Raw genomic sequence first — 15,879 nt, 5'->3', positions numbered from 1 at the left:
TTTTAATTCTTCGATTTCCGATTTTTCAATTTTCCGGTTTTTTAATTATGCTATTCTCGATTTTTCGATTTTCCATTAATCATAAAATTTTTCGATTTTTCGGTTGTTTTATTTTCCAGTTTTCTATTTTCAGATTTTCTGTTTTTCGCATATCTGATTTATCAAATTTTCGATTTCTCGATTTTTCGATATTTGATTTTTGAATTCTCGATTTAACGTTTTTAATTCTTCGATTTCCGATTTTTCAATTTTCCGGTTTTTTAATTATGCTATTCTCGATTTTTCGATTTTCCATTAATCATAAAATTTTTCGATTTTTCGGTTGTTTTATTTTTCGACCTTCGATTTTTCAACTTTCGATTATTCGATTTTCCATTTTCTGATTTTACGATTTTTCGATTTGCGATTTTTCGATTTTCGTTTTTCCGCTTTTGTGGTTTTTCGATTTTTCTGTTTGTTTCAGTTTTTATGGTTCTGCAATTTGCAGCTTTTAGATTTCAATTTTGTTACTTTCCCATTTTCCACTGTTCGATTTTTTGATTTTTTTTCGATCGTCGTTTTTTCGATTTTCATTTTTTCGATTTTTTGATTTTTCAATTTTTAGGCCTTGCAACTTTTTTACTTTTCGCTTTTTCGAGTATTTGTTTCATCGAATTTTCGAGTTTTCGATTTTCGATTTTTCGGTTTTTCCATTTTCCGATTTTCGATTTTTCGATTTTCCATGTTTAGATATTTTTCGATTTTTTTTTATTTTTCGATTGTTCTGTTCGTCAGTTTTGAGACTTTGCAATTTTTACTTTTCCACTTTTCTATTATTTTAGTTTCGGATTTTTAGGTTTTTTAATTTGTCGATTCTCGATATTCCGATTTTAGATTTTTCAATTTTCCAATCTTCGATTTTTCAATTTCCAGTTTTCGATTTTCCACTTTTTGATTTTACGATTTTTCGATTTTTCTGTTCGTCAGTTTTTAGGCTTTGCAATTTGTTTACTTTTCGATTTTTCGATTATTTTTTTCCAGTTTTTTGATTTTTGAATTGTCGACTTTTAGAGTTTTCAATATTATGAATTTTCGAATTTTCGGTTTTCCTATTTTTCGATTTTTGATTTTTCCATTTTTCGGTTTTTTGATTTTTCAATTCTCGGTTTTTCAATCTTACAAATTTTCGATTTTTCAGATTTGTGAATTTCCAGTTTTTCGATCGACCTACATATTAGATTCATTGAATTTTCGATTTTCGGTTTTTCCATTTTTAGATTTTTGATTTTCCAGTTTTCTATTTTCAGATTTTCTGTTTTTCGCATATCTGATTTATCAAATTTTCGATTTCTCGATTTTTCGATATTTGATTTTCGAATTTTCGATTGTTCAGTTTTCCATTTTTCAGCTTTTAGACTTCAATTTTTTTACTTTTCGATTTTCCAAATTTTCGAGTTTCAATTTTCAGATTTTTGATTTTTCGATTTTCTTTTTAAATCTTTGAATTTTTCGAATTTTTGATTTTTAATTTTTCCATTCTTCGGTTTTTAGACTTCAATTTTCTTTCTTTTAAATTTTTCGATATTCTATTTTCCGCTTTTCAGAATTTTCGATTTTCAGTTTTCAGACTTTCGATGATTAGAATTTTGGATTTTTCAGTTTTATGATTTTTCGATTTTTAGAAAATTTGAGTAGTCGAATTTTCGATTTTTCAATTCATCGATTTTTCTATGTTCAATATCAAAATTTTGCGATTTTCAATTTGTCCATTGTCGATTTTTAGAATGTTCGGTTTTTCAATTTTTCCATTCTCAACTGTTAGACTTCAATTTTGTTACTTTCCGATTTTTTCGTTTTCGATTTTCCAATTTTCAGAATTTCCAAGTTCTTTATTCAGATTTTCGATTTTCCACTTTTTCTATTTTAGATTTTTCGAATTTTTGTTTTTCCAATTTTTTGCTTTTTCGATTTTTCTGTTCGTTTCAGTTTTTAGGCTTTGCAATATTTTTTACTTTATATATTTTGATTATTTTAATTTCCGATTTTTTTTATTTTTGTTTTTGATTTTTTTAATTTTCAATATTACAAATTTTTGACTTTTCGATTTTTTGGTTTTCCCGTTTTTCAATTCTCGATTTTTCGATTTTTGAGGTTTGTGAATTTCCACTTTTCGATCGACCTTCATTGAATTTTCGATTTTTTGATTAGCCATTTTTAGATTTTCGATTTTTACGATTTGTATTTTTCGATTTTCTGTTTTTTACATTAGTGGATTTCAGTTTTTCCGATTTTTGATTTTGCGCATATTTGATTAATCAAATATTGTTGCTTACAAAAACTTCAAAACATCTACAATATTTCAAAGTATTCAGTTTTGCTATTCTTGATTTCTTCAATAAAATAAATTGAAAATGAGGTCAAAAAGTCATTAACTTTTTTGAGACACCCTGTATAACCAAATCTAAAAAATATTAATGGAGTGATAAATCACAAGTATAAAACTCATCATATTTTATACATTTAAGATAGGATTTATTCTGCAAAATTTTGAGGTGACGTCATAAATTTTTTAGAGAGGATAAGCAAATATATTTTAATTAAAAATGTATCATGTTTTTCATGATTTTAAAACATCTGCAAGATTTCAAGGTATTCGATTTTGCAAATTCAAAATTAAATTGCAAAATGTTGTTTTATAATTTTGATTTTTTTTCCAAAAATCTGGACATTTACTATGCATAAATTTGAAGTGACGTCATCACATTATTGGTGGGGATGATTAGACAAATTTAATAATTTTGCGACATTTATGAAAAAAATATCAGTTAACAAAATGGCACGTTTTTATTATTATGCCAGTTACATGTCACTCAACGACAATGTCGTTTTTTTTAAGAGTATTTTATTTGAAAAAGTGATGAAATTTTTTATACGGAACAATTGGTCGAAAGATGTTATGACTATTATTTTATGGGAACAACTACCTGCTAAATCTTCTCCGACAAATTCGAGAGAACTAGTGTGAGCCATAAATATTTCTTACCTAAAAAAAAATATATATATATATATAACTACTGTCCGTCCCGTTATTGTCAATACAATTTTATAGGGTAAAATGTGAATTTCGTTGTAGTTTGAGCCTACCTACAAATTCTGCCCTTGAAGGATTTGGACCGCCTTCTTCGGTGAGGGCAGGCAAAAACGATCCGCCCATAGGCTCAAAACATTTGCGTGCGATTGTACGACGTCTGAACCCGTAGATGTGATTTTTACATTTGAGTTGGCAGTATTGTGGTGGCCAAAATTTTTTTCTTGTTGACATCAGTGGCTACTGTAAGTAATAAAATGAAATAAGGGAGTGCTGCAGCTCATAAAAGCTGCTGCTGTCGAATAAGACTTACAAGACCGAAACATGCTATATAAAGAACAAACTCTGGAGGCGTCGTAAATGAAATTATTCCACACGCGAATAAAGTGCAGCAAGGTTGTAAAACGTGTTCCTTAAGCAGGAGGGTGATTTTTAATTGTCCGAAGAGGAGAAGCCTGTGTATTCGTCGTTTCATGTTTAATTCGGGTCCCATCTTCGCTTTCCCTTCGCGTGCAGCGAAAGTCCTCTAATTGTGGCGCTCAATGAAGCGGACATGATTGATATGGGAGACGTCGCGTTCGCTTATCTGGCTCACAAAGGGCCGTCCATTTCGGAAAATCCGGGCGCGTATCGGCCCGAGCTTTGTTTTCCGTCTGGGATTCACTATTAAGTTACGTCCGAGCGGTGAATGAGCCACGTGATTAGTACATCCCTAGGGATCAGACGTTCCAATCAGCCCGCACAATGGCGTTATTGTTTGGGCGTGTTGAGGGCCGTTGTCTATGACACATTGACAATGGCACGTGCAGCTGTTGGGTATACCGTCAATCTCGTTACCGCGTATCAAGTGCCGACGTTTCGGCGCCGTGCGTCCTCAGACTTAAACCGAGATTTTGCGACAGTATGAGCTGCGACTTGCCGCGTCCGATAACCTCAAAGAGAACTACACGACGGTGGTGATCCACGTCAAGGACGTTAACGACAATCCGCCCGTGTTCGAGCGACCGACCTACAGGACGCAGATAACGGAGGAGGACGACAGGAATTTGCCCAAGAGCGTGCTAAGGGCGAGTGTCTCGCATGTGTTTGTGTTGTTTGACGCATCGTCGCAGCTCCTTGCATGTCGGAGGGGGCGTCCGAGCGAGACTCATTCCTGGAGCACCCCGGGCCCTCGCTCGGCCGCCGCCTCCCAGCACCGCTAGATTTATGTGCATTCATGTTGTGTATGTCCCCTTGTGTGATGCATGTGTAGTACGAGCTAACCCTGGTCGCATCAGACAGCTTGAACGAAAACTATACCACGGTGGTCATCCACATTAAGGACGTCAACGATTTGCCCCCGCTTTTCCCCAAAGGGGTCTACAAAACCGAAATTGACGAGGAGTATCCCTCGACGTACCCTCTGCGCCTGATGCAGGTCAGTTCTGGATTCGGGAATCAGGGGTCAGGTCGATGGAAATTATACAGAAACTAGTTGCAAGCGTAATCGCAGAGCCAGAAATCAACGCTTAGGGAAACAATCGGGATTTTACAAGAACTGCGAACTTCGGGTAGAGGGAGATTACGTTGTTGGAACGAACAAACGGATGTTTCTGTAGTTTCCATCGAGCTGCACCGTTCACTGGTGAAAGGGAAAGGTTAACTACTGGTTCAATATTTGGATAATTTGGGGCCGATAATGTGCTGCGGGTGCAGCAGAACCTATCATGTGAGGATTTAGGTCGTGCACGCTTTATTTTAATTCGGTTGAATCATCGACTAATATAATAACAGTTCTGTGCTTGAATTTCACGTAAATTGTTTCATTTTTACTTGTAAGTGGGGAGTATTGTGGTGACCAAAATTTTTCGAGTGCGCTGTTTTGCATGCGCGGTGCCCCACTGGACTTGAACGTGCTTCTAGTGGTGACCAAGACACCAAAAATGGCATCAAATGGGTATTTGACGTTTTAACTTCGCTCGTAGGTAGCTTGTGAATTAAATTTTTGTAACCCCAGCTATCAGTTTAATCAAAATTCTATTTCTTGCGTTCACAATCTCCACCAGGAAACCGGGACCATTACCGGAAGCCTCCCCTTTCGGAAATATGAATTCCGAATCGGTTTCTTTGGCTTCCCGCGCTGCAAATCCAGAATTCCATTATTTCATGCTAATTTCGGAAAAGTTCTAAAGCGAATTTCAAGTAAACAAAATTTAAGACGCAACAGAATCTTATTTCGCCACGCTTTGACGGTGCGGAAATTGTGAAATGTGCTCACGTGGCACACACTCGGAGCGCTTCCTATTGATCATGTCGGCACAAAAGTGTGATTTATCCGATTTCCTGCACTTTTTGGAAAAGTTAGCGACGTCGCGGCGCTGTCGATGTAGCCGGAATCAAGACAAATTATTTTAATTAAAATAAGAACATCTTTCTTTCGTTTGAATCGCGCCCATTTAAAACTGCGATTTATCAAACTCGGGTTAAGCCGAACGTCTCTCCCGACTCTCCCGTTGTTTATTCGGGAGTGACCCCCCGATTATGCACGATGAAACTTCCGGGAGCTTTGTTTCGGCACGTGTTCCGCTAATGACCCCGAACTTTGATGCGAGTTGGAAAAATCAGCTTTTGTTTCGATCTGCGAAGTTGGAGTCTTGGTCGACCGAAACGAGTATTAAAGTTATTTTTTGCGAGCTTACTCGAGTGTGTAGGAGATTAGGGAGGCGACCGTGGAAAGCAGATTTTTCGTCTGACTTTTTTCCGGTCTTTTTGTTTTTCTGTTTTGTGTGCTGTTCCGCCAGCACGTCTGGTCTCGGGAAATAGGTTTCGACCATGCGAGAACGACAACGAGATGGCCGTTGTCCGACGACTTCCGGTAAGTCAGCTGCGACGCGTCCAGATAAAGTAGTTATTGATGTTTACCGAAGTGGGAATTTGACGTCCGAACGTCACGACTTTTTGTTCGGATTTGCCTGCGCCCGAATTTTTCCACGGAAGGAAGTCGGGTAATTTATTGGAAAACTGTTTACACCCACGAAAGTTCCAATGCCCGATTTCGTCGGGAATTCCCCGCGCTAATCCATATTGCCAACCGTGAGGTCGTAAATTTCCCGGTTGTATGAGACCGCGTAAATAATTCAAAAGAAAACGTTGGGGTGCTACGTCACGAGTGTTTGCTGCACTCTACTGCACCGTGGAGACACCAAGTCTGCCTCGTATTTATGTCCGTGTATTGTCTACGTGCTCGGGGAAGTACCCCTTTATTACGCCGGGCTTGCCCCGACCCCAAAATCTGGTGCACTTTTCACAATTTACAATAAGATACAGCTGCACGATATCTCGTTTTTCGTTCGCAGTACATTTAATTTTCTCAAGGACCCTCACCACACAAGTGTGTTTCAGCAAGCCCCCATTGTTCGACGAAGAAAAAACCTCCGACTTAATCTTATTGAAACCACTCAAAGTTTAATCTCCACGAGACGAGACCCCGGTATGATTAAAAGAAAGAACATTTCTAGAGGAACCCGTCACGTCAATCTAAGCAAATATTAAACATCAACGAGCCGGTTTTTTAATTTTTCAGCATTCGCCAGATTCTTCACCAACCATTCACATCTATACCTTCTGAAAACTGTAATACGACGTTCAAAGGGTGTCTTAATTTTCGTCTAAACCGTTCTAAATTTAAATCCGAGTACTTTATTTGCTGGTTTTCGCGCCTGCAGTAAGCTCCTGCTGTTTTCAAAACGCAAGAACCGCCCTCGAGTTAATCTCGTCGAACCTCTCAAACTTTAATCTCCACAAGACGCCTCTGCGATTAAAAAAAGACCACTCGAACGGCGATTGCTCTCCGAAATGTCAAGTTTACGGGAATATTAACCGTCAACCACCTTTTTAATTTTTTACCTCTAGAACTCCAATAAATTTCTCATTCACTTCCAGCGAAGACCGTGGGTTTTTCGCAGTTTGTCGTCGAATAAAAAATGTCCTTTTGTTCTCTCGGCGCGCCGTTTTTCTTTAAATCCTTTATAAGTCAGATCAAAGAGGCTCCCGTTTGCTAATTCATTGGATCCGGGGTGCAGCGCTGCAGCTTTATGGATTATTACCCTTTTGTCGCAACTGTTGTTGAATTAAAGGCTGGACGTTTCCCGTTTCCATTCGGGTTAAAAGGCAAGAATCCCGACTTCAAAGCGGCGGATAAGCGCAAACACGTGCCTCGTTTTCCAAAGGTGGAACAGATTTGTAGTTTTTGAGTCACCAGTTACTATTTCTGGTGGCTGATATAAATCGCTACTTTGTTGCAAAAGTGTAGGTGATATTCCTCTCTCGTTATATCCGACTTTATGTGGCGTTCGAACCACTATTTTAAGTACAAATTTTCTTTCATCTGTATTTACAATTTTTGAAATACTTATTTAGCCTTTTGAAGTTTCTTTTTTCATATTTTTTTTTTGCCAATAGTTTCATTAATTTTCTGGATTTAGGTTGAAAATTGCTCCCTTTCCAAATTCGAACCATTGGTGCCAAAAAATCTACAGACCTGTTCCTGAGTTTTTTTGGAATTTTTTAATATTCGAGTTTTCGGAATATGACACCGTGTAGGCTCAGATTCTAAAGGGACGAGATATTCAGCCTGAAAATTAACCGGAGTAATTGCAAAACTTCAAGAAAGCGAATGACGCAAACTGGAGACAAGAATCTCAGCCGGTTCCGGAGTTATGGACCATCAAACTCAAAATTAGATTTTTGAGTATGAAATAATACGAATTTGGTCTAAAATATCAAAAATTTAAAATAACTGATGCTAGAAACGGACTCAGCGGGCCGAAGTTAGTCTAGAAACCGAAGTTCAGGCAGATCGGAAAATGTTTACTTTTTATCAAATTTTTCCTAATAGCCAAAATTTTTGGATTTTGGTCATATCAACTTATTTCGCTTAAACGGATCCCGATTTGTCTGAAAATTGCTCCCTTCCCTAATTCGAACCTCCCGAACAAGAATCTGTTGTCAAAAAAACGCAAGCCGGTTCCTGATTTTTTTGGAATTTTTTATGTTCGAATTTTCGGAAAATGATACCGTCTGATAAATGAAGACGCAGATTCTAAAGGGATAAAGACTTCGGCCTGAAAATTAACCAATGGAACTGGAAGACTTTAAGAAAGTCAATGGTGTAAACCGGAACTACAAATCTCAGCCGGTTCCAGAATTATGGAATGTTAAACTCAAAATTTGGTTTTTGAGTATAGGTTAAGAAGGATTTCGTTTAAAATATTGTATATTTTAAAGAATTGATGCTAGAAATGAACTCGGCGAGGCGGAATTAGTCTAGAAACCGAAATTCAGGTAGATTGGGAAACGTTTATTTTTTGACCAAATTTTTTCTTATGGCCAAAATTTTTGGATTTTGGTCATATCAACTTATTTCGCTTAAACGGATCCCGATTTGTCTGAAAATTGCTCCCTTCCCTAATTCGAACCTCCCGAACAAGAATCTGTTGTCAAAAAAAAACGCAGGCCGGTTCCTGATTTTTTTGGAATTTTTTTATGTTCGAATTTTCGGAAAATGATACCGTCTGATAAATGAAAACGCAGATTCTAAAGGGATAAAGACTTCGACCTAAAAATTAACCAATGCAACTGGAAGACTTTAAGAAAGACAATGGTGAAAACCGGAACTACAAATCTCAGAATTATGGAATGTTAAACTCAAAATTTGGTTTTTGAGTATGGGTTAAAAAGGATTTCGTTTAAAATATTGTATATTTTAAAGAATTGATGCTAGAAATGAACTCGGCGAGGCGGAATTAGTCTAGAAACCGAAATTCAGGTAGATTGGGAAACGTTTTTTTTTGACCAAATTTTTTCTTATGGCCAAAATTTTTGGATTTTGGTCATATCAACTTATTTCGCTTAAACGGATCCAGATTTGTCCGAAAATTGCTCCCTTCCCTAATTCGAACCTCCCGAACAAGAATCTGTTGTCAAAAAAACGCAGGCCGGTTCCTGATTTTTTGGAATTTTTTTATGTTCGAATTTTCGGAAAATGATACCGTCTGATAAATGAAGACGCGGGTTCTAAAGGGATAAAGACTTCGGCCTGAAAATTAACCGATGCAACTGGAAGACTTTAATAAAGCCAATGGTGAAAACCGGAACTACAAATCTCAGCCGGTTCCAGAATTATGGAATGTTAAACTCAAAATTTGGTTTTTGAGTATAGGTTAAGAAGGATTTCGTTTAAAATATTGTATATTTTAAAGAATTGATGCTAGAAATGAACTCGGCGAGGCGGAATTAGTCTAGAAACCGAAATTCAGGTAGATTGGGAAACGTTTATTTTTTGACCAAATTTTTTCTTATGGCCAAAATTTTTGGATTTTGGTCATATCAACTTATTTCGCTTAAACGGATCCCGATTTGTCTGAAAATTGCTCCCTTCCCTAATTTGAACCTCCCGAACAAGAATCTGTTGTCAAAAAAAAACGCAGGCCGGTTCCTGATTTTTTTGGAATTTTTTTATGTTCGAATTTTCGGGAAATGATACCGTCTGATAAATGAAGACGCAGATTCTAAAGGGATAAAGACTTCGGCCTGAAAATTAACCAATGCAACTGGAAGACTTTAAGAAAGCCAATGGTGAAAACCGGAACTACAAATCTCAGCCGGTTCCAGAATTATGGAATGTTAAACTCAAAATTTGGTCTTTGAGTATAGATTAAGAAGGATTTCGTTTAAAATATTGTATATTTTAAAGAATTGATGCTAGAAATGAACTCGGCGAGGCGGAATTAGTCTAGAAACCGAAATTCGGGTAGATTGGGAAACGTTTATTTTTTGAACAAATTTTTTCTTATGGCCAAAATTTTTGGATTTTGGTCATATCAACTTATTTCGCTTAAACGGTTCCCGATTTGTCTGAAAATTGCTCCCTTCCCTAATTCGAACCTCCCGAACAAGAATCTGTTGTCAAAAAAACGCAGGCCGGTTCCTGATTTTTTGGAATTTTTTTATGTTCGAATTTTCGGAAAATGATACCGTCTGATAAATGAAGACGCAGATTCTAAAGGGATAAAGACTTCGGCCTGAAAATTAACCAATGCAACTGGAAGACTTTAAGAAAGCCAATGGTGAAAACCGGAACTACAAATCTCAGCCGGTTCCAGAATTATGGAATGTTAAACTCAAAATTTGGTTTTTGAGTATAGGTTAAGAAGGATTTCGTTTAAAATATTGTATATTTTAAAGAATTGATGCTAGAAATGAACTCGGCGAGGCGGAATTAGTCTAGAAACCGAAATTCAGGTAGATTGGGAAACGTTTATTTTTTGACCAAATTTTTTCTTATGGCCAAAATTTTTGGATTTTGGTCATATCAACTTATTTCGCTTAAACGGATCCCGATTTGTCTGAAAATTGCTCCCTTCCCTAATTCGAACCTCCCGAACAAGAATCTGTTGTAAAAAAAAACGCCGGCCGGTTCCTGATTTTTTTGGAATTTTTTTATGTTCGAATTTTCGGAAAATGATACCGTCTGATAAATGAAGACACAGATTCTAAAGGGATTAAAGGGATAAAGACTTCGGCCTGAAAATTAACCAATGCAACTGGAAGACTTTAAGAAAGGCAATGGTGAAAACCGGAACTACAAATCTCAGCCGGTTCCAGAATTATGGAACGTTAAACTCAAAATTTAGTTTTTGAGTATAGGTTAAGATGGATTTCGTTTAAAATATTGTATATTTTAAAGAATTGATGCTAGAAATGAACTCGGCGAGGCGGAATTAGTCTAGAAACCGAAATTCAGGTAGATTGGGAAACGTTTATTTTTTGACCAAATTTTTTCTTATGGCCAAAATTTTTGGATTTTGGTCATATCAACTTATTTCGCTTAAACGGATCCCGATTTGTCTGAAAATTGCTCCCTTCCCTAATTCGAACCTCCCGAACAAGAATCTGTTGTAAAAAAAAACGCCGGCCGGTTCCTGATTTTTTTGGAATTTTTTTATGTTCGAATTTTCGGAAAATGATACCGTCTGATAAATGAAGACACAGATTCTAAAGGGATTAAAGGGATAAAGACTTCGGCCTGAAAATTAACCAATGCAACTGGAAGACTTTAAGAAAGGCAATGGTGAAAACCGGAACTACAAATCTCAGCCGGTTCCAGAATTATGGAACGTTAAACTCAAAATTTAGTTTTTGAGTATAGGTTAAGATGGATTTCGTTTAAAATATTGTATATTTTAAAGAATTGATGCTAGAAATGAACTCGGCGAGGCGGAATTAGTCTAGAAACCGAAATTCAGGTAGATTGGGAAACGTTTATTTTTTGACCAAATTTTTTCTTATGGCCAAAATTTTTGGATTTTGGCTATATCAACTTATTTCGCTTAAACGGATCCCGATTTGTCTGAAAATTGCTCGCTTCCCTAATTCGAACCTCCCGAACAAGAATCTGTTGTCAAAAAAACGCAGGCCGGTTCCTGATTTTTTGGAATTTTTTTATGTTCGAATTTTCGGAAAATGATACCGTCTGATAAATGAAGACGCAGATTCTAAAGGGATAAAGACTTCGGCCTGAAAATTAACCAATGCAACTAGAAGACTTTAAGAAAGCCAATGGTGAAAACCGGAACTACAAATCTCAGCCGGCTCCAGAATTATGGAATGTTAAACTCAAAATTTGGTTTTTGAGCATAGGTTAAAAAGGATTTCGCTTAAGGTATTGTATATTTTAAAGAATTGATGCTAGAAATGAACTCGGCGATGCGGAATTAGTCTAGAAACCGAAATTCAGGTAGATTGGGAAACGTTTATTTTTTGACCAAATTTTTTCTTATGGCCAAAATTTTTGGATTTTGGTCATATCAACTTATTTCGCTTAAACGGATCCCGATTTGTCTGAAAATTGCTCCCTTCCCTAATTCGAACCTCCCGAACAAGAATCTGTTGTCAAAAAAAAACGCAGGCCGGTTCCTGATTTTTTTGGAATTTTTTTATGTTCGAATTTTCGGAAAATGATACCGTCTGATAAATGAAGACGCAGATTCTAAAGGGATAAAGACTTCGGCCTGAAAATTAACCAATGCAGCTGGAAGACTTTAAGAAAGCCAATGGTGTAAACCGGAACTACAAATCTCAGCCGGTTCCAGAATTATGGAATGTTAAACTCAAAATTTGGTTTTTGAGTATAGGTTAAGAAGGATTTCGTTTAAAATATTGTATATTTTAAAGAATTGATGCTAGAAATGAACTCGGCGAGGCGGAATTAGTCTAGAAACCGAAATTCAGGTAGATTGGGAAACGTTTATTTTTTGACCAAATTTTTTCTTATGGACAAAATTTTCGGATTTAGGTCATATCAAGGTGTTTCGGTTAAAAGAACCTGGATTCGTCTGAAAATTTCTCTTTTCCCTAATTCGATCCTCCTGAACAAAAATATGTTGTCGAAAAAAACGCAGGCCGGTTCCTGATTCTTTTGGATTTTTTTTGTTGGAATTTTCTGAAGATGACACCATCTGATAAATAAATAAGTGCGCAGATTTTAAAAAGACAAAGACAACGATCTGAAAATTAACCAATAGAACTGGAAACACTTGAAGAAAGCGAATGGTGAAACCCGGAACCATGAATCTCAGCCGGTTCCGGAGTTATGGACTGTCAAACTCAAAATTTTGTTTTTTGAGTATGGGTTAACAGGGATTTCGTTGAAAATAGACAACATTTTCAACAACTTGTGCCAAAAACGAACCCAACGCGGCGAAATTAGTCTTGAAACCAAATTTCAGGCAGATCGGAAAATGTTTATTTTTTGATAAAATATTTCCTTGTGGTCAAAATTTTTGTATTTAATCCTATCAAGTTATTTCGCTTAAATGGACCCCAATTCGATTAAAAATTGCTTTCTTTTCTAATTCGACCCTACCGAACAAGAATCTGGTATAAAAAAAACTGCAGGCCGCTTTCTGATTTTTTTTGAATTTTTTTATGTTCGAATTTTCTGAAATGACACCCTCTGATAAATGAAGGCGTAGATTGTAAACGGACAAGGACTTTGGCCTGAAAATTAAGGCATGCGACTGGGAAACAACAAGAAAGTGAACGATGAAAACCGGAACTAAGAATTTCAGTAGTGACAATTTTCAAAAACTGACGACAGAAAGGGACTCAACAGTCCGAAATTAGTCTAGAAACCGAATTTCAGGAAAATTATAAAATGGATTATTACCCTTTTGTCGCAACTGTTGTTAAATTAAAGGCTGGACGTTTCCATTCGGGTTAAAAGGCAAGAATCGCGACTTCAAAGCGGCGGATAAGCGCAAACACGTGCCTCTTTTTCCAAAGTTGGAACAGATTTGTAGTTTTGAGCGCAAGAAACCAGTCACCAGTTACTATTCCTGATAAATCGCTACTTTGTTGCAAAAGTGGAGGTGATATTCCTCTCTCGTTATGTCGGTACTTTAAAGTTTGAAGCTTTTGCCCGATCCGACTTTTTGTGGCGTTCGAACCACTTTGAAACTGCGAGAGATTCGCGAAAACAAGCACGAGATCAAACAACAGCAGTAAATCAGCGCGGAGGTCGTAAACGTAGCAAAACGGAAATTCATTCCGTAATGACGAACTTTCTCGTCACGGATAAGCAGAGGAGTAAATCCGGAGCTTTGCCATTCGGACAATTTAACATAACAATGAGAATTAACATAAAAAAAACTAAAGTTCCTGCGGGCGGACTGCTGAAGTAGGTTTCCGGCGAATATTATGATGGAAACGTCGCAACAGAGATAAAAAACAAATTTACGACTCTATTAGAGAAGAAGCGGTAAATCAGAGGATCAGCCCGGAGTTCGTCCTTGCGGGTGTATTTCTGGTTGCGTAGTTCTCACAATTAGGAGTTTTATTGGTTGCCTACATCCTGGAGGCGGACGCGAGCCCTCCCGTCAATAATAACAATAAACCGAACGAGTTATCTTTTATCATTCCCTGATCCAAGGAAATGGAAAAAGTCGGATAAGTCCTTCGGCTTTTTTTTCAAACTGTGCGGTGTTATCGTTCGTTTGATTATCGGTCTCGCCCCGGGTTTTATTAAAAACCCGGTTTGTTAATCACGAAGGAACACGCCGGCTCCGTGTCGCATGAAACGAGCATCCCTGAAAGAGCGAAAATAATAATGTAAATCATTGTAAATAAGAGCGAGCAAACTTCGTTTAACCTGAAGCCATACGACGTGAAAGGGCGCTTTTTGTATGCATGCGTTCCGGGATCGAACAGCCGACGTCTATTGTTAGAAACTTGTCTGGGATGATTTTTATTCAGTTTGCAAGTTTATTCCTTGCGGGATCGGATGCGATATCGAACCGGACGATCTTATTTATGGAATCGCGGACATTTCAATATCCCGTAATGAAAGGCTCCCGTGGCGGCTGGAATCAGACGAGCCAACTTTAAGACATAAATTACAACTAATCTTAAACAAAAACAAAGCGAAGCTTTGCTGCGAGTTCCCTTTGTACGAGGCAATATTAATCTGCGAAATAACACGAGTGCCTGAAATAATGTGATGTCGGAACGGGATGTTTATGGGGTTTTTATTTGCGCCAACGCTATAGACTTAATTCCACCAGGGCACGTACACCAGGTTAGTAAAATAGCTATAATCGCGGGGATTAAAAGTCCTGCCGATGGCGTTCAACGCCGGAATAATTACGCCAATTTGGCACTGCAGCCGGTGCAATAAAACGGAGCAGTCGTCGATAAAAGTGCTACCAACATTGTAAACATTGAGTGGTTGGTTCGGCTTTACAGCCGCGTAATCCGTCGGAGTTTACCCCGACTATGACAAATAGCCGAGTTAGCACTAATACCCGTGCAATGACGCAAGTATCGTGTGATTGCGAAGAGAACGCTGCTTCGCTTGAAATAAACAACATAAAAGTATGATTTATGCAGCCACTAGGTCGCACCTCGTAACCATTCGTGACAAATGCCCTAAACCGGACCCTGAAAGCCTCTCTATAGCAGGGATTCACACATCGCTATGTTTCCGTCAAGGACTAACCTCCCTGATCGTCAGTCACCAAGAAAATCCATTTATTTGGTTAATTTTTACTTTTAAGGAGGGAGTACTGTGGCGGCCAAATTTTTCCGCGTGCTTCTTTAACCTGAAGAACGGTCTCCGGGTGACCTTTAACGTTACAAGTTCCATTTGATGACCTAGTTTGAACACCAAATTACAATTTTCTTAGTGGAAGGAAACGTGACAGTGACGTGAGAGAGCGTATCGCCGGAGGCGTTAATGCTAGCGGGATCCCGGTCCCGGCGTATCTCATCATACATTCCGTGTCGTTGTTTACATTCAATTTTGCACTTGATTTCGCACAATTTTACGAAGCCAACAAAATTAATGGCGTCGACGGGGCACATTAACGTCTGAAGGTCCTACGATTTAGGTATCACCTCGTCAGCGATCCGTGAATAAGCGGCCATTCGGCCGCTGTGGTCTTTGTTCCACGAGGGGATAAAAATTAAGTATAACTGATACCGTGGCACTTTCCGACTTTCGCAAGCCGAAATGAAGTCGCAACCAGTGTTCATTTTTCTAGACCTTAGCAATATTGGCCTAGTGTCAGCTGCGAATATATTCTGCGAACTGTGGCATAACTAGAAACCCGTACCGCTCAGCGGTCGTGGAAAAAATCCCGCACCCGGATGTTTTATTCATCTCTTGCCGTCTTTCAGTGTTTTGTGGCGGCTAAAGTGTGTCTTTTGTAACAAGTAAAGTGCTTTCGGAATCTGCAGTGCACATATTTCACTTGTCGGGCGACAACTTGACAAAA

The 15,879-nt window shown here is 37.8% G+C and overlaps 1 protein-coding gene across 2 annotated transcripts in view; it reads left to right on the top strand.

Annotated features, from left to right (window-relative positions):
• The window catches only part of Cadn2 (Cadherin-N2), a 175,452-nt gene that overhangs the window by 136,705 nt on the left and 22,868 nt on the right, over nt 1-15,879 (top strand). For both annotated transcript variants that reach the window (XM_064062207.1, XM_064062208.1), the window contains exon 4: nt 3,970-4,134. In XM_064062207.1, the coding sequence (XP_063918277.1) occupies nt 3,970-4,134 (165 nt within the window). The remainder of the gene's footprint in view (nt 1-3,969; nt 4,135-15,879) is intronic.

The sequence above is a fragment of the Zophobas morio genome, unplaced genomic scaffold, assembly GCF_036711695.1.
Source record: "Zophobas morio isolate AGI-343-1 ecotype UQ-CSIRO unplaced genomic scaffold, CSIRO_AGI_Zmor_V1 ptg000022l, whole genome shotgun sequence".
Lineage (NCBI taxonomy): Eukaryota > Metazoa > Arthropoda > Insecta > Coleoptera > Tenebrionidae > Zophobas > Zophobas morio.
Note: the sequence above shows the minus strand (reverse complement) of the source record. Positions and strands in the feature narration are given on the sequence as shown.